The 20,360-nt window shown below is 45.9% G+C and overlaps 2 protein-coding genes across 4 annotated transcripts; one reads left to right on the forward strand and one right to left on the reverse strand.

Moving 5' to 3' along the window:
* Positions 1-2,759: 2,759 nt before the first annotated feature.
* Positions 2,760-11,493, reverse strand: SNIP1 (Smad nuclear interacting protein 1). 3 transcript variants are annotated; one of them, XR_013959891.1, is made up of 6 exons: positions 11,225-11,490; positions 9,565-9,661; positions 7,832-8,433; positions 5,668-6,101; positions 4,247-4,334; positions 2,760-2,955 (listed from the first exon to the last, which is right to left on the reverse strand). XR_013959891.1 is itself a non-coding variant. In XM_080655457.1 (4 exons), the coding sequence occupies exons 1-4, from the start codon at positions 11,443-11,445 to the stop codon at positions 5,813-5,815; spliced, it is 1,209 nt and encodes a 402-aa protein (XP_080511583.1). In that variant the 5' UTR covers positions 11,446-11,490; the 3' UTR covers positions 4,511-5,812. The 3 variants fall into 3 exon arrangements, 2 of the variants coding, with proteins under 2 accessions (XP_080511583.1, XP_080511584.1); XM_080655457.1 differs by lacking the exons at positions 2,760-2,955; positions 4,247-4,334 and having other exon boundaries at positions 4,511-6,101; XM_080655458.1 differs by lacking the exons at positions 2,760-2,955; positions 4,247-4,334 and having other exon boundaries at positions 4,513-6,077; positions 11,225-11,493.
* An 887-nt stretch (positions 11,494-12,380) lies between these two features.
* Positions 12,381-19,386, forward strand: DNALI1 (dynein axonemal light intermediate chain 1; the record flags this gene model as incomplete). Its single annotated transcript, XM_080655989.1, has 6 exons — positions 12,381-12,461; positions 12,958-13,100; positions 15,204-15,373; positions 16,393-16,571; positions 16,886-17,050; positions 19,351-19,386. The coding sequence occupies 6 exons, from the start codon at positions 12,381-12,383 to the stop codon at positions 19,384-19,386; spliced, it is 774 nt and encodes a 257-aa protein (XP_080512115.1).
* Between the last annotated feature and the right edge of the window lie 974 nt (positions 19,387-20,360).

Below are 20,360 nucleotides of genomic sequence, written 5' to 3' on the forward strand. Positions count from 1 at the left end.
ACCCTCCTTCACACCTTAATCCTGTACCCTGGCCGGCCTCCGCGAGATCTCGCAAATCCATTTGTTTCTGTGGCCCACCTCCCACGTTCATCTAGGACCTCCCGATTGTTAGCTACATTATTCCAACAGACTTGTTTCCACACTTAGCTGCATTTAGTCCATGATCCACAGTGATGCCAGGATAATTTGATTTTGGGAAACAAATGTAGTGTCATGCCCCTGGCTTCCCATTGTCCTTTATAGAGACAAGTACTAAGAAATGTATGTATGGTTTTTCAAAAGAGCCAGAAGTATCTTGTTCAAAATCCTACCTCTACCACTGATATCTGTGCCACCTTGGGCAAGTAGCCAAATTTCACGTGTCTCAACTTCCTCATCTGTAAAATGGAGGTAATAAATAATACAATTGCTGTGAGGAGCAAATCACTTCATGTCTGTCCAGGCTTGGCAAGTACTATAATAACACTACCTAAGTGTTAGCTTTTAACATTAAGTCCAGTCTCCTTAACTTAGTTTTCACTATCATGAATCTAGGTAGGACATTTTCCTTCCCTCCCTCCCTCCCTTCCTTCTTTTCTTCTGTTGTTCCTGGAAAGGGGACCTGGCCCTGTGCAGGTCTGCTTAGCGCCAGCTGGTAGTGTGTGTGTTCTTGACTTCGTGCAGGAAAGATTTCACAATGAGTCCAGGTGATTTTGAGACTACAGGGTCTTTTATTGTGTGCTTTTTAAAAAAAGAAAATTGTATCATTTCGGGAAAAATTTGGAAATAACTGGAGGGGAATTAAAAAGTCCCTCTAAAGAGTAATTTCACCAATTTCTGACACACACCTGAAGGCACTACTAGGACAGGGTCATCTTAAATGGAGTTCAAGGCTTGATGTTTCCTGAGCTCCCAGGCTACAAATACCTGGGAGGATTCTATTTCTGATCCACTCTTTTATTCTGAAAATTACAGCCCTTTGGCATGCCAGCTTTTCATAGGAAACATCTATTATACTACCCATTGTATGTGGGTCTTGACTTCTATCTCATGCAACCCAGAGTAAGGTCTGATTTGCTAGTATCAAATATGGTTTGCCTTTAGATCAAATGTTTTCAAAAATAACTTAGTCCCTCATTATCAGAATCCAGAAGTCACACTCACCCTCTTCTTCCTAACTGAACTTTAAGTACTTCCAAAGCCTCATTAATTTACCACCTCAGGTATTTCCTAGTGCTAGTCTCTCCGCCTGGAAATATGTGTTCCTTTCTTTTTGCATCCCCACTGGCCTCTTTTGAGTCACTGCTCACTCTTCTATAACTACTGAGGCTTTGTTGAATACTATTTCTCAAAGCTCCAGTAACTCCCAATGCTTCTATCGAGCACTGTGTGTAGCTCCTGGTTATATTGTCCTGAGAGGGACAGACCTTATGCATCTCATAACTATAAAAGGCAATATAGCCCTAGTCCAGTGGTCAGCAAACTCATTAGTCAACAGAGCGGCAAACCATGGCGAGCCGCATGTGGCTCACAAGCCGCAGTTTGCTGACCACTGCCCTAGTTGGTTTGACTCAGTGATTAGAGCATCGGTCCAGGGACTTAAGGGTCTCGGGCTCAATTCTGGTCAAGGGCACGTACCTCGGTTGCAGGCTCAATTTTGGGAGGCAACCAATCAATGTTTCTCTCTCTCTTTTTAAATATTTGTATTGGTTTCAGAGAGGGAGAGGGAGAGATAGAAACATCGATGATGAGAGAGAATCATTGATCAGCTGCCTCCTGCACACCCCCTACTGGGGATCGAGCCAGAAACCTGGTCATGTGCCCTGACCAGGAATAGAACCTTGACCTCCTGGTTCATAAGTTGATGCTCAACCACTGACCCACACTGGCCAGGCCACTCTATCTTAAAAAAAAAGGTGGAGGGGTCAATATATCATAGTAGTTAAGAATGTGGCATCTGCAACCAGAGTGACTAGGTTTGAATCTATCCTATCACTGTGAACATAACCTCTCTGTTCCCCAGTTTTCTAATCTGCAAAGTGGAACAATGAAAGAAGCCTGCCTCATAGGATTATGAAGAATTGAGTTAAAGTATGTGTTAGTGTACATGTAAAATGCTTAGAACTGTGCTCATTCATAGAAAGTGCTCCTAAGTGTTGGCCAGTTTTATTATTGAGGTCTCAGTTCATAGCACTTCTTAGGCACCCAATTATTGAATATTTATCTATTTTTATTAATCAACATGATCATTTCCAAGCAGCCCTGGCTATGACTTGGTGGAGGATTTGCCTGAGCCACTCTCTACCCTTGAAAATCCCACCCAATGTGATTTCCTTGAACACTCTATAAATAAGACAGCCTATTTCTCTCAGGTCTCCCCCACTAAGCTCTACTAGGGTGGTGAAAAGCAAGGGTCCAGAGGAAAGACCACTGAACCTGGACTGAGGTTCCTAGCTCTACCAACTTGCTGTGGGTCTTCAGCTAAACAGCTCAATTTTATAGGATCCTTTCCACATCCTCACTCCAGTCCTGCTGTCCCCTGGACTGCTCGGTGTAAAACAATGCCCTCCTCCACTACTGGTTCAAAATCCACTTAGTCTCTAAGACATATCTTAAATGCCATCTCTTGCCCACGGTGCAGCCCGCCTCCATATTACTGCTCCCTGCTTGTAACTTACAGTTGTAAACCAAGTGCTAGCATAGCAAGCTTATGCAACTATTGCTTTAGTGAATTACTTAAAACTTTAGAGTACATGTGAACAAATCAACTGTCATATAATTGTTTACCATTTAATAAATATACTGGAAACTTCACCCAAGAGATTGAATGAAGCTTTCAATTCCAAAGCTTTAATTTAAATCAAGTAGCCCTTTCAGTTCATATAAACTCACATGTCCAGGAACATTGTGGGCTCACAAGTAGGCACTGCTGGCATGTTGAGTGTGTCACCCTTTGATTAACATCGTATCTTCTTTCTTCACATCCATAAATTTCCCCAAAGGGAAAGATGTTAAAAAATATTATCATTTGGGCAACATATTGAATGATAATCAACTCAAAATATGTAAGTTCTAAGCCTTTTGAAACCAAGCCATGTTGTATACTAATATACTCAATATAACATAATTTTTAAAATTTTTCAGTCATCCGAATTGATAGCTTTCACTTATCACTAGGATACATACAATAAAAGTATTTTAAAGTTACCAGCTACGCCTGGCCGGCGTGGCTCAGTGGTTGAGTGTCAAACTATGAACCAGGGGGTCATGGTTTGATTTCCAGTCAGGGCACATGCCTGGGTTGCAGGATCAATCCCCAGTGGGTCAACCCCCAGTAAGGGGCATGCAGGAGGCAGCTGATCAATAATCCTCTCATCATTGATGTTTCTCTTTCTCTCTCCCTCTCCCTTCCTCTCTGAAATCAATAAAAATATATTTTTTAAAAACAGTTACCAGCTGCACTTAATGAGCTGTCCTTGGTCAATGTTACAATGAGGGAACGAGAAGATGACTAGGAAAAGGCTTGATGGAGAAAATCTGAAGATCCTGTCCCATACCTCTGCAGAAATGTAGAACCACTGCAGAGGAGTTGGGGAAGGGTCCCAGAAGCAAAGGGCTGTTTTACATATTACTTGATTTTGACAATGATTTACAGACAAGCCAACCAGGGTGGAGAAAAGATAGGGAATGAAGAAGTTGCAAACAGCTTAGATGAACATGAGTTTCTAAGCAATAAATGTACTAAAAAAGAAAGCTTTAGGATTATGTCAACTTCAAATGAGAAGCCTGCTGGTAATATCTGGCTCTGGAGATGGATAGTCTTTCCTTTAACCCTCTTTCTTAAAAAAAAAAAAAAAAAAAAAAAAAAAAAAGAGGGAGAGCACCTTCCTAGATATTTGGCATGAAGAATCTCTTAATCCAGGAAGCAAAAGTTTACTACACAATTGGGACCTCTTATTAAAAATGTAGGCCTCCAGGAAGTAGTAGGAATAGCACAAACTGAACAAGGAGGCCCTGAGGTGAGATGCCAGATTAGTGCCTTAAACCCTGAAAGACAAAACCATTCGTCTGGATCAACAGAATAATCCAAAATCCATCACAATAAAACACACCTTTTAGACATGCACATATGTAGTTTGTGATCTATGTCACATATAAAAATTAGAAAAACAGCCATTACAGAAGCCCATGCAGAACTCAGTGGGGATATGGTAATTGCTCTTACATGGTTATAGCTTCCCTTCATCTAACCTTTCATCTTACTAACCTTAAGTGTTCACTCTTCAAAGAGGATCTTTTCATTTCTTTTGAGTAAACATTAGTCAGCTGCTCCCCCGAGTACACATGGGTGAGACCTTAATGGAAAAACAATATAAAGACAATCTAATAGTATCGTAAGTTTCAACCCAAGAGGAATAGTTAGCAGCAGCAATGATTGAGTTATATGATCTCTCCTTTCTCTCCATCCCACACCCCCATCACCACCTGAGGGTGAATTAGTGAGGGCAGGGATAAACTGGTACAAGGCCCACTATGTATAACCTGCCCCAACTCTATTCTGGGAAAGAAAACCCCTTAACTGCCAATACAGAAAGCACTGCAGCTTCAACAGGACCAATACTCACTTGCCAAGATATGGGGCTATATTTACAAGTTTTATTATTTTTTATCCCAAAAATACATATAAATGAAAACCTGCTCTTCAAATGCAGGGAGACTTTACCTATAATGTAGCATTACATTTACATCACAAAACATCCTCATATGAAAATCAGTTGCAGCTCTTTCACACACAATTAGATATATATTCACAATATATATATGTAAGTAGTTATGAATTATCTACTTACACAGATTCCTTTAGTGGAAAATTAGGAAATTCCCATGCTTCCCAGCCTTGGGAAGGTAAATACAACCTCTCTATAGATGTTTTTAAAAGATGAAACATGTAAACTACACAACCTCCTTTAGACATGTACACAAATTAGAAGAAAGGATCCTGCCACATAAATAATAGTGTGTTTCTCAAAAGGGAAAGAGATAACATTTGAATAAAAATGCGAAGTTGAAGATCAAATAAGATGGTCTAAATTGTTCTGTACATGCTCCATGGAGAAATCAGAATTCTCTCACAGGAAACAGATCCTCGATGCATCTCAGCCTCTTATGACATTAAATCGGCCCCCACTGGCAGTAGTCATGATCTTCCTGTACAGTCAAATGCGTAATCAGGCTCCTTAAAGCATCTGTTTAAGTCCAACAGTCAATAATGAGGTCATGTGGTAAATTCCCACCCCCCAAAAAAGAAGTGCAAAATCAACTTCTGTGACTCAAGAGCTCAACCAGGTCAAAGCTTTGGTATATACAGGAGGCTGTTTTGGTGATAACCAAAGCTTAGAAAGAGTCTGTTAAGGGATTTGCCCCAGGGGAAAAACAAAACAAAACAAAAAAAAACCCAGTCCACAAAGCCTATAAATAAAGTAACTGTACAAAGAGAACAAGCCACAATTCCCCTTTAGACAAGGGTTTGTAGTTTCCTAGGCAGCAGTTCTGAAAGCACCAACTAAAGCCACAATGCTTCTACGAGAACACAATGTGTTGGTGAGACTGCTCTGAAAACATATGCCCACAGGCAAGTGGGTGATGTGCCACAGAAAAAAGTTCAAACAAACACGTCAGTTTTCTTACATTATAACATAAGCTGGTCAGCAACCGAGGAGAGACTTAAGGCAATAAGAGGCATTACAAAGAGCGCCCCGGTGCTCTTGAGTCAATCACAAAGCCTTCGCAGAAAGGAAAGGTCTCTCAAGAGTTTCGGTTGTTTATTAGTTTGCTAGCTGTCAGATACTTCTTCCTCCTCCTCCTCATCCTCATCTTCTTTCCTGTCTACTTCAGAGGTGTCAGAGGACTCATGAAGCAGAACATACTCTCTGCTGCTGAACCCAAATTTAAGTACATCTTTTTCCTTCAGTTCGTAGTATCTCTGTGGCTCAATGCGCTTGTTATTCAAGAATGTTCCATTGCCTGAGCCAAGGTCAATGATGTAGGGCTTCACCCTGCGGCCAACTGTCCCATCAGCACGGGTGTATTCCACAAGCCTAGAAGAGATAAGAGAGAGAAACCTAAGGGGAGTAGGGTAGGTAAAGGAGGATATAGGGGGGATAATGATGATGGAAGACTTGACATAGGGTGGTGAATACACAATACAATATATAGATGATGTATTATAGAATTGTACACCTGAAACCTTAAATTTTATTAACCAACTAGAGGCCCGGCACAGGAAATTTGTGCAGGGGGGGAGGGAAGGGTGTCCCTCAGCCCGGCCTGCACCCTCTCGCAGTCTGGGAGCCCTCGGGGGATGTCTGGCTGCCAGCTTAGGGCAGTTCCCCACCGCAGTGCTCTCCCTGTGGGAGTGCACTGACCACCAGGGAGCAGCTCCTGCGTTGAGTGTCTGCCCCCTGGTGGTCAGAGCACATCGTAGTGACGGGTGGTTCTGCCGTTGGGTCAATTTGCATATTAGCCTTTTATTATATAGGATGTCACCCCAACAAGTTCAATATAAAAAAGAACAAGGGAGAGAAAACTGTGGGCCAAATCTTGCCTCAGATCATCCAGCTTTTTGTTAACACTGCCTACATGTGGTAAATACCTGGCTTCAATACAGCTCAAGTTCAAACTCCAAGAAACAAGGAGAAGATATGCCCTTAAATCTAGAAATTAGGAGCAAGTTAAATAATACTTAGTAAAAAGGTGAGACCTGGTACTTGGTGGACAGGAAATTCATGGTAGATCAAAAGCTTAAAATGCAGTCCCTGCCAGGTAGCTTAGTTGGTTAGAGCATTGTCCTGATATGTGAAAGTTATATGTTCCATCCCCAATCAGGTTACATATGTAAGAATTAACCAATGAATGCATAAATAAATGGAACAACAAATCAATTGTTTCTCTCGTTTTCCCTTCCTCTCTCTAAAATCAATCAATAGCCCTAACCGGTTTGGCTCAGTGGATAGAGCGTCGGCCTGCGGACTCAAGGGTCCCAGGTTCGATTCCAGTCAAGGGCATGTACCTTGGTTGCAGGCACATACCCAGTAGGGAGTGTGCAGGAGGCAGCTGATGGATGTTTCTCTCTCATCGATGTGTCTAATTCTCTATCCCTCTCCCTTTCTCTCTGTAAAAAAATCAATAAAATATATTTAAAAATAAATAAATATCAATAAATTTGCCATAATTAGGAAAATTTTTTGTTTTATAATTAATAAAATGTTTCTTTCACCTATATTTCAACTTATTTTATCTCCAGTCCCAAAGGGAATAAAGCAGATTTAGACTTCAAAGTTAAGGGCACTAGATTTGAGCCAGATTTCTATCATGGGGACCACTTACTAGGCAAGTCACTTGGCTTTGCTCAAAATTAATCTTCTCACCTGTCAGATGGGGACATTAGTACCTATGCTATCTGCCTCACAGGACTGATGGGAGGATCAAATAATAGCAGATGTACTATGCAAACTCTCAAGATACAAACACAGCCAACACATTCTCAATTATATTTCCATTTAACCCTCATAACAACCCTGTGAGGTAGGTAGAAACTGAGGCCCAGAAAGTGGCTTGTCCCAGGTCAAACACCTGGCAAGTGGCAGTGGCAGTGGCAGGATTCCCAACACCAAGTTCAATGCTCTTATACAAATATAATAATTTAAAGGGTAATTAGATTAATACTCCTTAAGACGAATATTAGATATGAGGTGTGGATTCTTTTGCATATGCATGCACACAAAACTTAGTAATCCTAACTGAGACACTAGTTTCTGCTCACACTTGAGTTCCTTTCTGCAAATGTACTTACCTATACTGAAAGACCGCGTGCTGCTTTGAACAAGAGGGATGATCGATTGGAATGTCTGCAATACGGCGGTGTCGCCCCAGGAGGTAAGCGCTTTGTCGATGAATGTACATGATTGGAAGCACCTCATCATTTTTAAATGGGTAGAGACGCCACCGTTTTTTAGGGATACGTGCTTCAGGGGGCTCGCTGTATTTAATGACTACACCTCGGAAGGTGTTCGTGTCCTCAAGAAGTGCCCCAGAAAGTTCAAAGCTTGGCTTTTCCTTGACGGGCACCTCTTTGTTTTTGTTGTTGCCACCAGGTGGAGGAACCGACTCCTGAGACTCATTACCACTGGTACTGACTTCATTCTTTTGGCGATGCTCCCGCCTTCGGGCATTATAAAACTCCCGCTCTGCTTCCTGAGCCGGCAGGTTCTGAAGGTCTCGATCACGTCCCTGAGCCGGCCCACTCCCAGGTCTCTCGTTAGAGGTTCTCCTCTGGTGGGAGTGGCCCCTGTGCCTGCCTCGGTCACTACTCCTAGCTCGCCTGTGTTCCTGTCCTGATGCTTCCCGGTGCTGCCGATCTTCCCGTTCTCTCCGGGGTGGATGATCCTCACGTTCCTGAAATTTGAGCAGACTCAGTAAATTCAAGGCAGTCCAAAATCTATGAACAAGCTGCATTCAAAAATTCATTTGTGATTTGGATTTTGGCATTCAAGAGCAAAATGCCGCCCAGCCAGCCTGCCTCTGTGGTTGAGCTTTGGCCTATGAACTAGAAGGTCATGGTTCAATTCCCAGTCAGGGCATATGCCCAGGCTGCAGACTGAATCCCCATTGATATTTCTATCTCTCTCCCCCTCTCCCTTCCTCTCTGAAATAAAAAAATATATGTATTTTTTAAAAATGCAAAATGCCCCACAGAAATAAGGTTATCAGTGGTGGTTATGTTCCCACGCAAGGCCACACTGACTGTGTATCCCATGCTGTTGCCCAATTATAGCTCTAACAGTGCCAGCCCATGTTCAGAGCCCTAGAAACAAGAGTATCTGCAGGCAAACTTAAAAGGGATCATATACAGAAAATAGAACAAAGAGAGCTAACTAGTCACAAACAGGATAAATGTGTAAAGAAAAAGCTAGCTTTCTCGTATGCCAGCAGTTTTAAAATGTCTCATTTCAACAGTAACAAAAATTATTCAATACCTAGGCATATACTTAAGAAATATGTAAGATCTGCCGAAACCGGTTTGGCTCGGTGGAGTCAGCCTGCGGACTGAAAGGTCCCGGGTTCGATTCCGGTCAAGGGCATGTACCTTGGTTGCGGGCACATCCTCAGTGGGAGGTGTGCAGGAGGCAGCTGATCGATGTTTCTCTCTCATCGATGTTTCTAGCTCTCTATCCCTCTCCCTTCCTCTCTGTGAAATATCAATAAAATATATTTAAAAAAAAAAAAAAGAAATATGTAAGATCTGCCTGGGATCAATTGGTTGAAGTGGCATCCCCTTCACCAGAAGATCCCATATTTTTATGTCTTGACTATATAGAGGTCACCATTGGGAGAAACAAGGCAAAGAGTATATGCCTATATTAGTTTTACAACTACAGGCTTATACTCTTTCATTCAACAAAAGAAGTCACCCAGTTTTGAGAAAATCCCATTGCAGATACAGGTGGATACATGCACAAGACTTTAGCTATGGTGGTAACAGGCTCTAGATTCAGACCCTGCACCAAAACATCTCAATCCACTTACCTGCTTCACTTTGACTGTTGAGTGGTGAGGACTTCGGCTTCTGTTACTCCGAGGAGACTTGCTTCTCCCTGAGGACTTTTTCTTTTTGGCTGGGGATCTGTTAAGAGAATGGTACACACAGGATTTTATCTCCATTTCCCTCCCCCATGTAAATTACCTTCAAATATCAGGCTTACCTACCATACAGACATCACATTTGTGAAGGTCTCTGCTTTTCTCACTGTAGGAGTCAGGAGCTTCACCTTCCTAGCCCACCGTCTCCCCTGAGCTCCAGACCCACAGACATAACTGCCTACCAAACCTACCCACACTTAGATAACATAACTCTTGATTCTCAACCCCTCAAAACTTTTCCTCTCTCTCAGTCTTGCCATGTCAGTGTCACCACCATCCACCCTCTCAAGCCAAAAACCTAGAAGTCATCCTTGATCCTTTTTCCCCCTCACCAACAGCGTCCACACCCCTCCCCCCCAGTCACATTCAATCCATCAGCAAGTCCTCTCCCTCAGTCTCCTCCCTCTCCTACCTCATTCCAACCATTCCTCTTGATCACCACACTGGATTTTTTTCTATTTCTAAAACAATCACAATTGTCCTGGCCAGGTAGCTCAGGTGGTTAGCGTGTCATCCAAATACACCAAGATTGCAGGTTCCATCCCAGCCAGGGCACATACAAGAATCAACCACTGTATGCATAAGTAAGCGGAACAACAAATCAATGTTTCTGTTTTTCTCTCTCTCTCTCTCTCCCTTCCTCCCTCTCTAAAACCAATCAATAAAAATAAATAAGATTATCACAATTGATTCCATTACAGGTTCTTTGCACACACTGTTTCCCCTGACTGGGTCCTTACAAGGCCAGATTAGTCTTATCATTCAGGTCTCGGCTCAAATGGCACCTTTTCAATGCGGCCTCCTCCCTCTTCCCTCCAATCTCTATCACATTAAATGTTTTAACTTACTCGTAATACTTGTTACTAACAAACTATTTTTTTTATTTGCTAGTTATTTTGTCTCAGGGTCATAGGACATCAATTCAAGAGGGTAATGTCCATCTATATTTTTATTTTTGAGAGAGAGGGGGAGGAAGAGGAGGGGAGGGAACAAAGGTAAGGGAGGTGAGGGGAGGAAGAGAGAGACATCTATTTGTTGTTCCACTTACTTATACAATTCACTGGTTGGTTCTTGTTTGTGCCCTGACCCGGGATCCAGCGGGAACCACACGAGGCTCTAACCAACCGAGCTATCCGGCCACCCTTTCAGCCTCAGTACCCAGGGCAGTCTTCAGCACATAATAAACGTATTCAGTAAAACTATGTGGAATGAATAAATGAACGCGTCTAGCAAGAGACAACCCTAGGCGCTCCATGCGGAAACCTTTTGGGGCAGACACCGCCCACACTCTACTTGCAGGCAGATGGGGAAAACCTTTCATTAAAATGATCCTTGCTAGCCGCTAAGTGCTGGGCACACAGACATGAAGAGGTGGGATCCTGTCCATTAGGCCCTTAACGCCCAGCGACAACGCTAGTAACAAATAAACAATAACACCAGCACCGCCGGTACTTCCACCGCCGTAGGATTAAGTCCAAGCCGCTGCTCTCTGCATTCAAGGTGTGTTTCTAACGCTGCCTGCCCACCCCGGCGGCTTCCCACTTACCGGCTACGTCTTTGCGCTCGGTTTCCGCGGTGACCAGGGCGGCCAGGCTCGCCGGCTGGCGGGGACGCGCTGCCGCCAGAGTCCGGGCGGCGGTGAGCGGGAGGCGCGGCCTCCGGGCTGAGGCGTTCTTGCTTCACCACCACCGCCGTCGTCGCCACCACGTCCTCGTCCCGGTGCCTACGCCGGCTCCCCCGCTCCCGCTCGCTCTTCACCTCTTTCATGATGAGATATCCGCGGAGCGCAGGGAAAACTCGGCCGTTGCGCTCCCCCCCCGTAGAAAGGAAATGACGTGCCAGAGCCCTGGACTTCCGCTCTTGGAGTACACGCTCTCCCAGAAACCCTCGCGATGCAGAGGCTAAGCACGTGACGACTCTGTTGTGGGCGGGGCCGTCAGGACGCCGCTCGGGTGGCGGGAGTTTTAAGTTTCAAAAACCAACTCCTGGGAAAAAGCTATGCTCCAAGCTGTTGCCGCGTCATTAGTACTTCCTAACCCCGGGAACAACCTAAAAGCTCAGCAGTCGGGCATTGTTTAGTCAACTGATGGATGTTATATCGCCATTTGCAATGCTATCTACAAACCCTATTATGACAAAAACAAAACAAAACCCAGACGTTAAACGAAAGAAACGGGATACAAAATTGTGCTCAAACTGTGCTTACATTTATGTTCGGAAATACGAAGACAAGAAGGGAGTAAATGCAATCATAGATAGTATACCGTGGGCAAATCATTAGTATTTCTCCAACTGTTATGTTGTCTTTTCACCACTTAATAAAAACAAATGATTTTTAAAACCTGGGAACTCCAGATGTCTTCCTCTATGACTCCCACTTTGCAGATGACAAAATCGGGAGTCAGAGAAGGTGATCTGCCACCTCATTCAAATTGCGAGCTAAGCGTGGCACAGGAACTCGAGCCCGTTTTCCCTACTTATCCAAGAGTAGAAGAGCGACCCGTTGAGCAGGAAGCCTGCCTGCCAAGCTAAGCAAGGAAGACCCTTACCCGGATGCTGCGCCAAGAGAAACTCGCGCGATGCTGGCCCCGCCCAACTCCAAAGCCCCGCCCAAGCCTGAAGGCTGGGAGGAGAGGTTTCCATGGTGACAGTAAACAAGGCCCTGTCTTTGAGGGGCTATTGCTGGGCTACTCTCCGGCACCATGATTCCCCCCGCGGACTCTTTACTCAAGTATGACACCCCGGTGCTGGTGAGCCGGAATACGGAGAAACGGAGCCCCAAAGTAAGGATGGGTCTTAGGGGCAGGGGAGCCCGGAACTTCTATGGGGAAAGACAGATGCCTGCGTTGAAGATCCGGAGTCCCAAGGAATAGAGGCTGAAGCAACTGAGAGTAAAGAGAATTGGGATATGAAAAGGAGGATAGGAGAGCGGAACCAGAAGCCCAGATGTTGGGCCACTCCAGAGGGTAAATTTAGGATGGGGAAGGAAGTCACAGGGAGATGAATGGGATTCACCGTTTTTTCATGGTAGCCGGTGCCAGAATAGATCTGGTAGTGAAAGCAGAGGCCTGAACACCCGGGCCAGAAACATCGGTTCAAGGAGATACAAGCGTTGGATTGGAGTGGGACCAGAGGCTCTTGGCCTCCTTGAGCTCTGAGACATAACTTCTGCTGAGAAGACAGATGGGGAAAGCGTGTGGGAGACCTGGAGCAAAGCCCAGAATGTGTGGTGCTTAGTATCTGAATCACCTCCTGCCCTAATGTGTCTCTTCCTTCCAGGCTCGGCCATTGAAAGTCAGCCCCCAGCAGCCTGGACCCTCAGGTCCAATCCCACAGCCACCCAAGACCAAGCTCTCAATTTCCTGTGTCCCAGATCCTACAAAGCAGGCAGAAGAAATCTTGAATGCTATCCTGCCGCCAAGGTAAGAGAAAAAAAATTTTTTTAAATAAGCAGGAGTAGTGGCCCAGGCTTTTGCATCCCAGAACTTGGGAACATGGAAAGAGGCATGCTGTCTCTGTTCCTGGCTGATCTTTCCTCCCAGTGTCTCTGAGTTCCTAGAGCTTACAGATGGCTGGATCCTGGGAAGGTGGGGCTACCTTGTTCTCTATCTACCCTCATTTCCAGAGTGCTCGTGGCTTTAAATGCCATCTATGTGCCGAGGCTCCCAAATGTATGTTTCCAGATCTGTCCTCTCCTCTAAACTCCAGAGCCATATATTCTACTACTGCTTTACTACCTTCATGAAGATGTTAATAGGGCACTCAAGCCACCCCATCCACTTGGCTCAACATGTCCAACCCTAGCTGGTTTGCTCAGTGGTTAGTGCATCGGCCCGTGGACTGAAGGGGGTCTTGGGTTCAATTTTTGGTAAAGGGTATGTACCTCGTTTGCAGGTTTCCCGGCCCTGGTAGTGGCATGTGTGGGAGGCAACAAATCAATGTCTCTCTCTCACGTTGATGTTTCTCTCTCTTTCTCTCCTTCTTTCCTCCCTTCCACTCTCTCTAGATATCAATGGAAAAAAATATCCTCGGGTGAGGATTTAAAAACACACACACACACACACACACACACACACACACACAAAAAAAAAAAAAAAAAAACCAAAAAACTCAACATGTCCAAACTCATAATTTCTTCCTTACCCCAATCTGCTCATCCCGTCTTCCCTTTCTACTAGGGGATCAGGCCACCTCTCATCCCTCTTGGTCTTTCACATCACAGATGCTATCTTTTATCGATTTCTTTTGGCCCCACCTTGAAATCATATCCCAAAACTGACTATTTTTCATCAGCTCTGCTTCCATCCTCTGGTTTCTAGTCACTGCTTATCACCTGTACTACTGCAGTGGCCTCCCACTGAAAACCAGGCTTCCATTCTTTGCCCCTACAAGCTATGCTCCACACAGCCCCCAAATCATAAGTCAGACCATGCCAGGCTTCTGCCAGAAACTCATGACTTCCCATCTTACTCAGACTAAAACCCACAGTCTTTTGAATGGTCTGTAAGACCTGGCATGATCTAGCCCCAATATACCCGGCATCTTATCTCCTGTTATTCTCTTTCTTGTTCACTGTGCTAATGCCACAGGGGCCACGGTTTGCTGTCTCTGAAACACTTCACTCTTCCACCTCAGGGCCTTGACAACTGCTATTCTTACTGCCAAGGATACTCTTTCCCTACTATTCACCTGGTTCCCTTCCTTTCTTTACTCTGGTCTTGCTCAAATGCCATTTCTTCAAGGAGGACTTCCTTGAAAATCCTTATAAAAGAGCCCCTTCTCCCTCCATGATCCCCTTACTCTGCTTCTTTCTTCTGCAGCCACATTTATCACTGGCTGACGTGCCTCTTCCACTGTTTTTTTATATAATACGTTGACAGCACAGTTTTTAAGGCTATGATAAAAAGAGAGACTGCAGTTTCCTCTCAGATGGAAGTCAAAGAAAGGGGTTGGTTTTCCTGTGGGTTCCTTCCCACCAATGCATGGAAGTCCTCTCCCCCATGGTGATTCTGCCCTTAGGCTCCCTCCTTGTGATTCTAGAATCTGACCACACAAGGTTTGCTATGAGAAACTACATGCCTTTAAGAACGTCCCTACCCCCCACTGCACACATTCACCTCTTTCTGACTGGCGCAAGGTTTATAGTGCTGTGTCTCCCACCCCACAAGTCAGTGGGCAATTTCCACTGGGCCTTCTGTTCATATCAAGCAACAACCATACATTTGTCCTCGACACATCAGGAGGGTAAGATCTGGAACATGGGTGATGATTTCACAGAGGGCTGTAGGAGAGTGGAGCTTGCCCAGCCCCGAGGTAGGGGCCCTGTGGAGGCAGCTGAGTGAGTGTGGCTTTGGGGCCACACACTCCTTAAGGAAGAAGGAAGAATGGAGGATTCTGATGGGTTGGTGACAGAGCTGCCCCTCACTCCTGCCCAGGCAGAGAGCTTAGAGGGCCATCTCTGCTCATGTCCTGAGGACCCTCTCTGGCCATGGGTTTCTCTCAGCCTGGCTGTGTCTGTGCCACAGGGAGTGGGTGGAAGACACGCAGCTATGGATCCAGCAGGTGTCCAGCACGCCCAGCACCCGGATGGATGTGGTGCACCTTCAGGAGCAGCTGGACCTGAAGCTGCAGCAGCGACAGGCCAGGGAGACTGGTATCTGCCCTGTCCGCAGGGAGCTCTACTCACAGTGTTTTGGTACGTGGCCAGGGGGGAAGGGTGCACTACATTCTACTACCTCTTTCTCTTCCCCTTCAGCACAGCCCCAAGCTCTGAGTATCCCTGAGCTGAAGCCCACCCCATCCTGGAATCATCTGTGCCCCACTACCTGTCTCCCCCCAGATCTGCTAAATGCACTCTCTTCTCCCTCCCAGCCCTGCCTTTCCCACCAGTCCCCCCACTTGCCAGTCAACCTGACAACTTGGTTCCTCACCTCTTAGCAGATATTGGAGTAAATGAGAACTTCCATTTTAAATCTTTTTTTCCAAAGATTTCTTTAATAAGCATGTGTTAATTTTTTAATCAGAAAAACTAATGTGCTATATTTATATCCATCTATCAACATTCAGCCCTTAGTCCATAAAACACTTCAGGGTAATTTGTTGTTAACAGATAGAAGGATTTAAGTTCTCCCTCCTCAAGTGCAGGTGTGAGTGGCTGTCTGTCCTCTGCCCAATATCACTGGCCCACATGGACTTGGACATGCAAACCACCAAGCCCTGAGGCAGCTGCAAGGGCTACAGGCTCCCTGTGGCCTGAGTGTGATTGTGGTTTGTCCTCCAGGACAGCATTTATGGAGGAGATGGGTGGGCAAGCTGTAGACTATGGTGTTTCCAGCCCCAAACCAGTCCAGCCAAGGAGACACATGGGATTTCCCAGCTGCTTTAAAGCAGCCACCATCTTCAAATTGAAAAGTCAGGTTTCTTTGAATAGTACCCAGTTCTTGGCTGAAGATGAAAGAGAGGGGCCTCATGCTGCAAGCAAACCTGGGGCTCCTGTCACCCTCTGCCCTGGGCTTGCCGACTGCCAAACTCCCAAGTGCCAAGTTCAGAGCAGTGGCTACATGGCAAGGCTCCTGGGACCACTGAAGGCCCCTCCTGAGATCTGTCTCCAAGTGAGGAGGACACCTTTCCAGGAGGAAGGGTGGTTTGCAGTAGACAGGTGTATTTCCCCTCCTGCCTACCTTCTCTGACCTCTGTGTGTGTGTGCATTGGAAGATGAGCTGATTCGTGAGGTCACCATCAACTGTGCGGAGAGGGGGCTGCTGCTGCTGCGAGTCCGGGACGAGATCCGCATGACCATCGCTGCCTACCAGACCTTGTATGAGAGCAGCGTCGCGTTTGGCATGAGGAAGGCGCTGCAGGCTGAACAGGGGAAGTCAGACATGGAGAGGAAAGTGAGTGGGGTTTACACAAGCTTTTGGCCCTCTGGACTCCTCTGTCTCAGGGTCACATGGTTTTCATTCTGGCACTAAACTCTGGCCTCCTAGGGTGCTCTCCATCACCTCAGTGAGGACCCTTGGTCCAGAGTGTGAGCAGGGTTGTCTCCTCTTGGACGTGCTGTGTCAGGCACTGACCTCCCACTGGGTGGCAGTACAGACCCTGGCAATGTCTTGGGTTGGACAGCTGTGTTCCAGGGCCCCTCCACAGGGCACTGAAGCCACCCCATCCACTTGGCGACGTCCCAGGATTACTGGGGTTCTGTCCTCAGATTGCAGAATTAGAAACGGAAAAGAGAGACTTGGAGAGGCAAGTCAACGAGCAGAAGGCAAAGTGTGAGGCCACGGAGAAGCGGGAGAATGAGAGGAGACAGGTGGAGGAGAAGAAGCACAATGAGGAAATTCAGTTCCTGAAGCGGACGAATCAGCAGCTGAAGGTAATCATCGCATAGACCCAGGTGGAGGTGCACATCCACCCGCCCTCCAAGCCACACAGGCCAAGTATTTGGTTCTTTTTCCTATGGATGACTATTGTAAAATCCTCGCTGGAGGACATTTTTTTCATTGATTTTTAGAGAATGAAAGGGAGACAGAGAGAGAGAGAGAGAAAGAGAGAGAGAGAGACATCGATGTCTCACATGGACTCGTTGCCTCCCACATTCCGTGACCTGGGCTGGGGATCAAACTACGACCCTTCAGTCCGAGGGCCAACACTAACCACTGACCTAAACCGGCCAGGGTCAGGTGACTTTAAATACTATCTATATGTGCTACCCAGGAGTAAAGGAAGCTGACTTTTTTTTTGGCAGGGGGGGAGAGTAAGGGAAGAGGAGGGTTCATTACCCAGATTCTCCATTCTTCTGGTTCTGGAGGGGGCTCTGTTCTCAATTCTGAACCCCCATGATCCCTCAGCCTGGCTCTCCAGTGTTTTTTCCCCCTTAGAAAAGTTGCCCATTCTTGGGAGAGGTGGATATGGCAAAAAGCGGAACTGCTTCCCCAAGGTAGCTGGTGATCTGGCCCTTCCTAGAGTGAGCGGAGCTCTCAGCGGGCTTCCGTGGGAGTGCTTTCCCACCTGCAGTCGGTCCCCGCCTAGGCCCTGCATTTGGGGCAGGCAGGGAAGGCCCTTTGAGAGGGAAGAACCATAACAAACCAGGATGTGTGGTCAGAGGAACTCATGTTTTTCCACAAAGCTCGCTTGCAGATGTATACTTTTATAAAAAGCTGAGCTGGAGGGAAGGGAAGGAGGGGGGCTGGTGAAGAAAAGGGCTGAGCAGGGGCCAGGCCTCTGAAACTCAAGGCTGTCTGGTCCAAAGGTTCTCAAAGACTGGGTTCCAGTCCTGGCCAGTGTGGCTCAGTTGGTTGGAGCATCATCCCATACACTGAAAGGTTGTGGGTTCAATCCCTGGTTGGGTGTATATGGGAAGGCAACCGATCAATGTTTCTCTCACTCTTCCCCTTCTCTAAAATCAAGAATATCCTCAAGTGAGGATTTTTTAAAAAAGGTTGGATTCCAGACCAGCATTATCCTCACCACAGATGATTGGGCCCACCCCAGACCTACCAAATCAGAAACTTTGGGGTTGGGGGGGTCCAACAATCTATTCTAACAAGGTCTCCAAGTGATTCTGATGCTTGCTACAGTTAGAGAACCACTGTTCTAGATATATGGCCTATTGATATTTAGTGGCTGTCTCCCATGGCCCTTAGCCAGAAGGGGCCCCTGAATTTTTCTCGCTCTCTACCCTAGTCTCATAGAAAATTTATATTCTTGGGACTGGCAGGCTTGTTGGCACTACAAACCAAGACAGGCACTTGAGATAAAGAAGGGCTTGTATTAGCAGCTAGTGCTAGTGCAGGATGACACGGATTTTCTTGTTGCTGAGTTTAACAACAAAAAAGCTACATTCACTGCCAGATGTGGATCTGTTTACTTAGCAGCCTCTGAAGCTGCCTCCCTTATCTGCCATCCTCCTTTATCCTAAGCCCAAGTTCCTCAGTTCCTCTATAGTACTGGCAGCAAGAGCAAAGCAGAGCACCTTGGCATCTTTCTAACATTAACAAGCAACGCTGTAATCCCCAGGGTGAAGGACTCTTTAGACGTGAGTTATTTTTATTGGGTCAAAACTGCACTGCAAATAAAGCAGTGTTTGCAGTCCCCAGGATAGACCTACTTAAAGATCTGTCCACACACCATGATAGTAAATTATGTTACTGGCTGCCAGAGGAGCAGAGCAAATAACTCCCAAGTGTCTTCGGCTTTACATGCAAGACAGACAGCTCCCTACTCACTGGTAGCAATTTTCTTTAATTGGGTGTCAAGTTGTCTCAGTGGCTGAAAATTTGTTGCCGTTTCCCAAATCTCTTGTCCCAGCACAGAGCTCCTAGGATCCCAAAGTTTAACTTAGCAGACATATTTAGGCCTGAAATCTGAGCCATGAAAAACCACTATTTCAACAACTTTGATTCAATTTCCTTTTCAATGGCTTTATATTATGCACTGAGCCATTATTGTATGGAAACCAGCACAGCTCTGGTTTCTCCTAATGTAGCAAGACAGTATGCCAAGCCAGAAACCAGCTAATCTAGAAAATATGGAGTTGGGAATGAGGGCGGAAGGGGGTAGATGCGTGGAGTGGCAGCATTGGGATTATCCTTCCCAGAGACTTTTATCACCTCTCAGCTATTTGTGTTAGGCTGCAAGTTTTAAATATTAATGAAGTTTGTTTTTGCTTTGCAGGCCCAACTGGAAGGCATTATTGCACCAAAGAAGTGATAATTTCCATCTGGGTCCCACAAACACTACTACCCCATCGTAAGCCCTTTGTAATAAAAAGCTAGTTTCCTAAATGAACAAAGCTATACGCTCCCCTGATCACCACCTACATATTTGTCAGAAGTCACACCATTGACCCAGTGTCATGAAACACCTAAATCTGGCAGCCAGGCTCCTGGTTGGGCAATGGAAGGTGGTGAGGCCCAGGCAGTCTGTCTCTGGCCAGCCTTGGGATTTGCCAAGTCAAATAGTAAGACTTAGCATCCACCCCTTTCTGCTGCATCCCTCTTAGGTGAAGCAACTGCTTTCTCATCACTAATCCTAGCAGGACACAGCTGGTTTCATCCCATTCTGGGTCCACAGTTCATCTTGTACCTAACTTGGGCTCCTCTGGCCTCAATCTTTCCCTTATTTGATGTCTTTTCACCATCCTCGCTCACAGTTCTAGTAACTCATTTTGAAGGATAGATTTATACTGTATCTGATCCCCGCTTGTCAATTGGACCCCCTCCTTAGTTTCAGACTGCCTAGGTGAGAAGACCGTGGCAAACCCATGGCTTTTAAGTAAATGTTTCCTGGAAAGAACTGTGTCTACAGTAAGCTTCTTGTACCTCACCTCTTCCCCCAAAACCAATTTGTTCACTTTCTTTGCTGAAAATCAAACCCTGGCCCTACACCCCTCTTAAGTGGCTAAATTTAGTTAACAATGGGAGAGGTGCCCAAACCTACCTGCAGTCCTAATTATTGTCAGGCTATGGCCTGCTGCATTTTACTATTCCTCTGAAGTTAAACTCAAAGTCTGGAGGCACAGGACTCTTCTGGCTTTGTAGACCCAGACTACATTAAGTGACAAAAATCTTTAATTCAGGGCAGACCAGGGAGGACGAGGGCAGCAAGCTGCGTGACTTCAGCACCCTCAGCTGGAATGTTTCTCAGTGCTCTGTATTCCCCTGGAGATGTGAGGAGGGCTCTCG

The sequence above is a fragment of the Plecotus auritus genome (assembly GCF_963455305.1).
Source record: "Plecotus auritus genome assembly, chromosome: 2".
Classification (NCBI taxonomy): Eukaryota; Metazoa; Chordata; class Mammalia; order Chiroptera; family Vespertilionidae; genus Plecotus; species Plecotus auritus.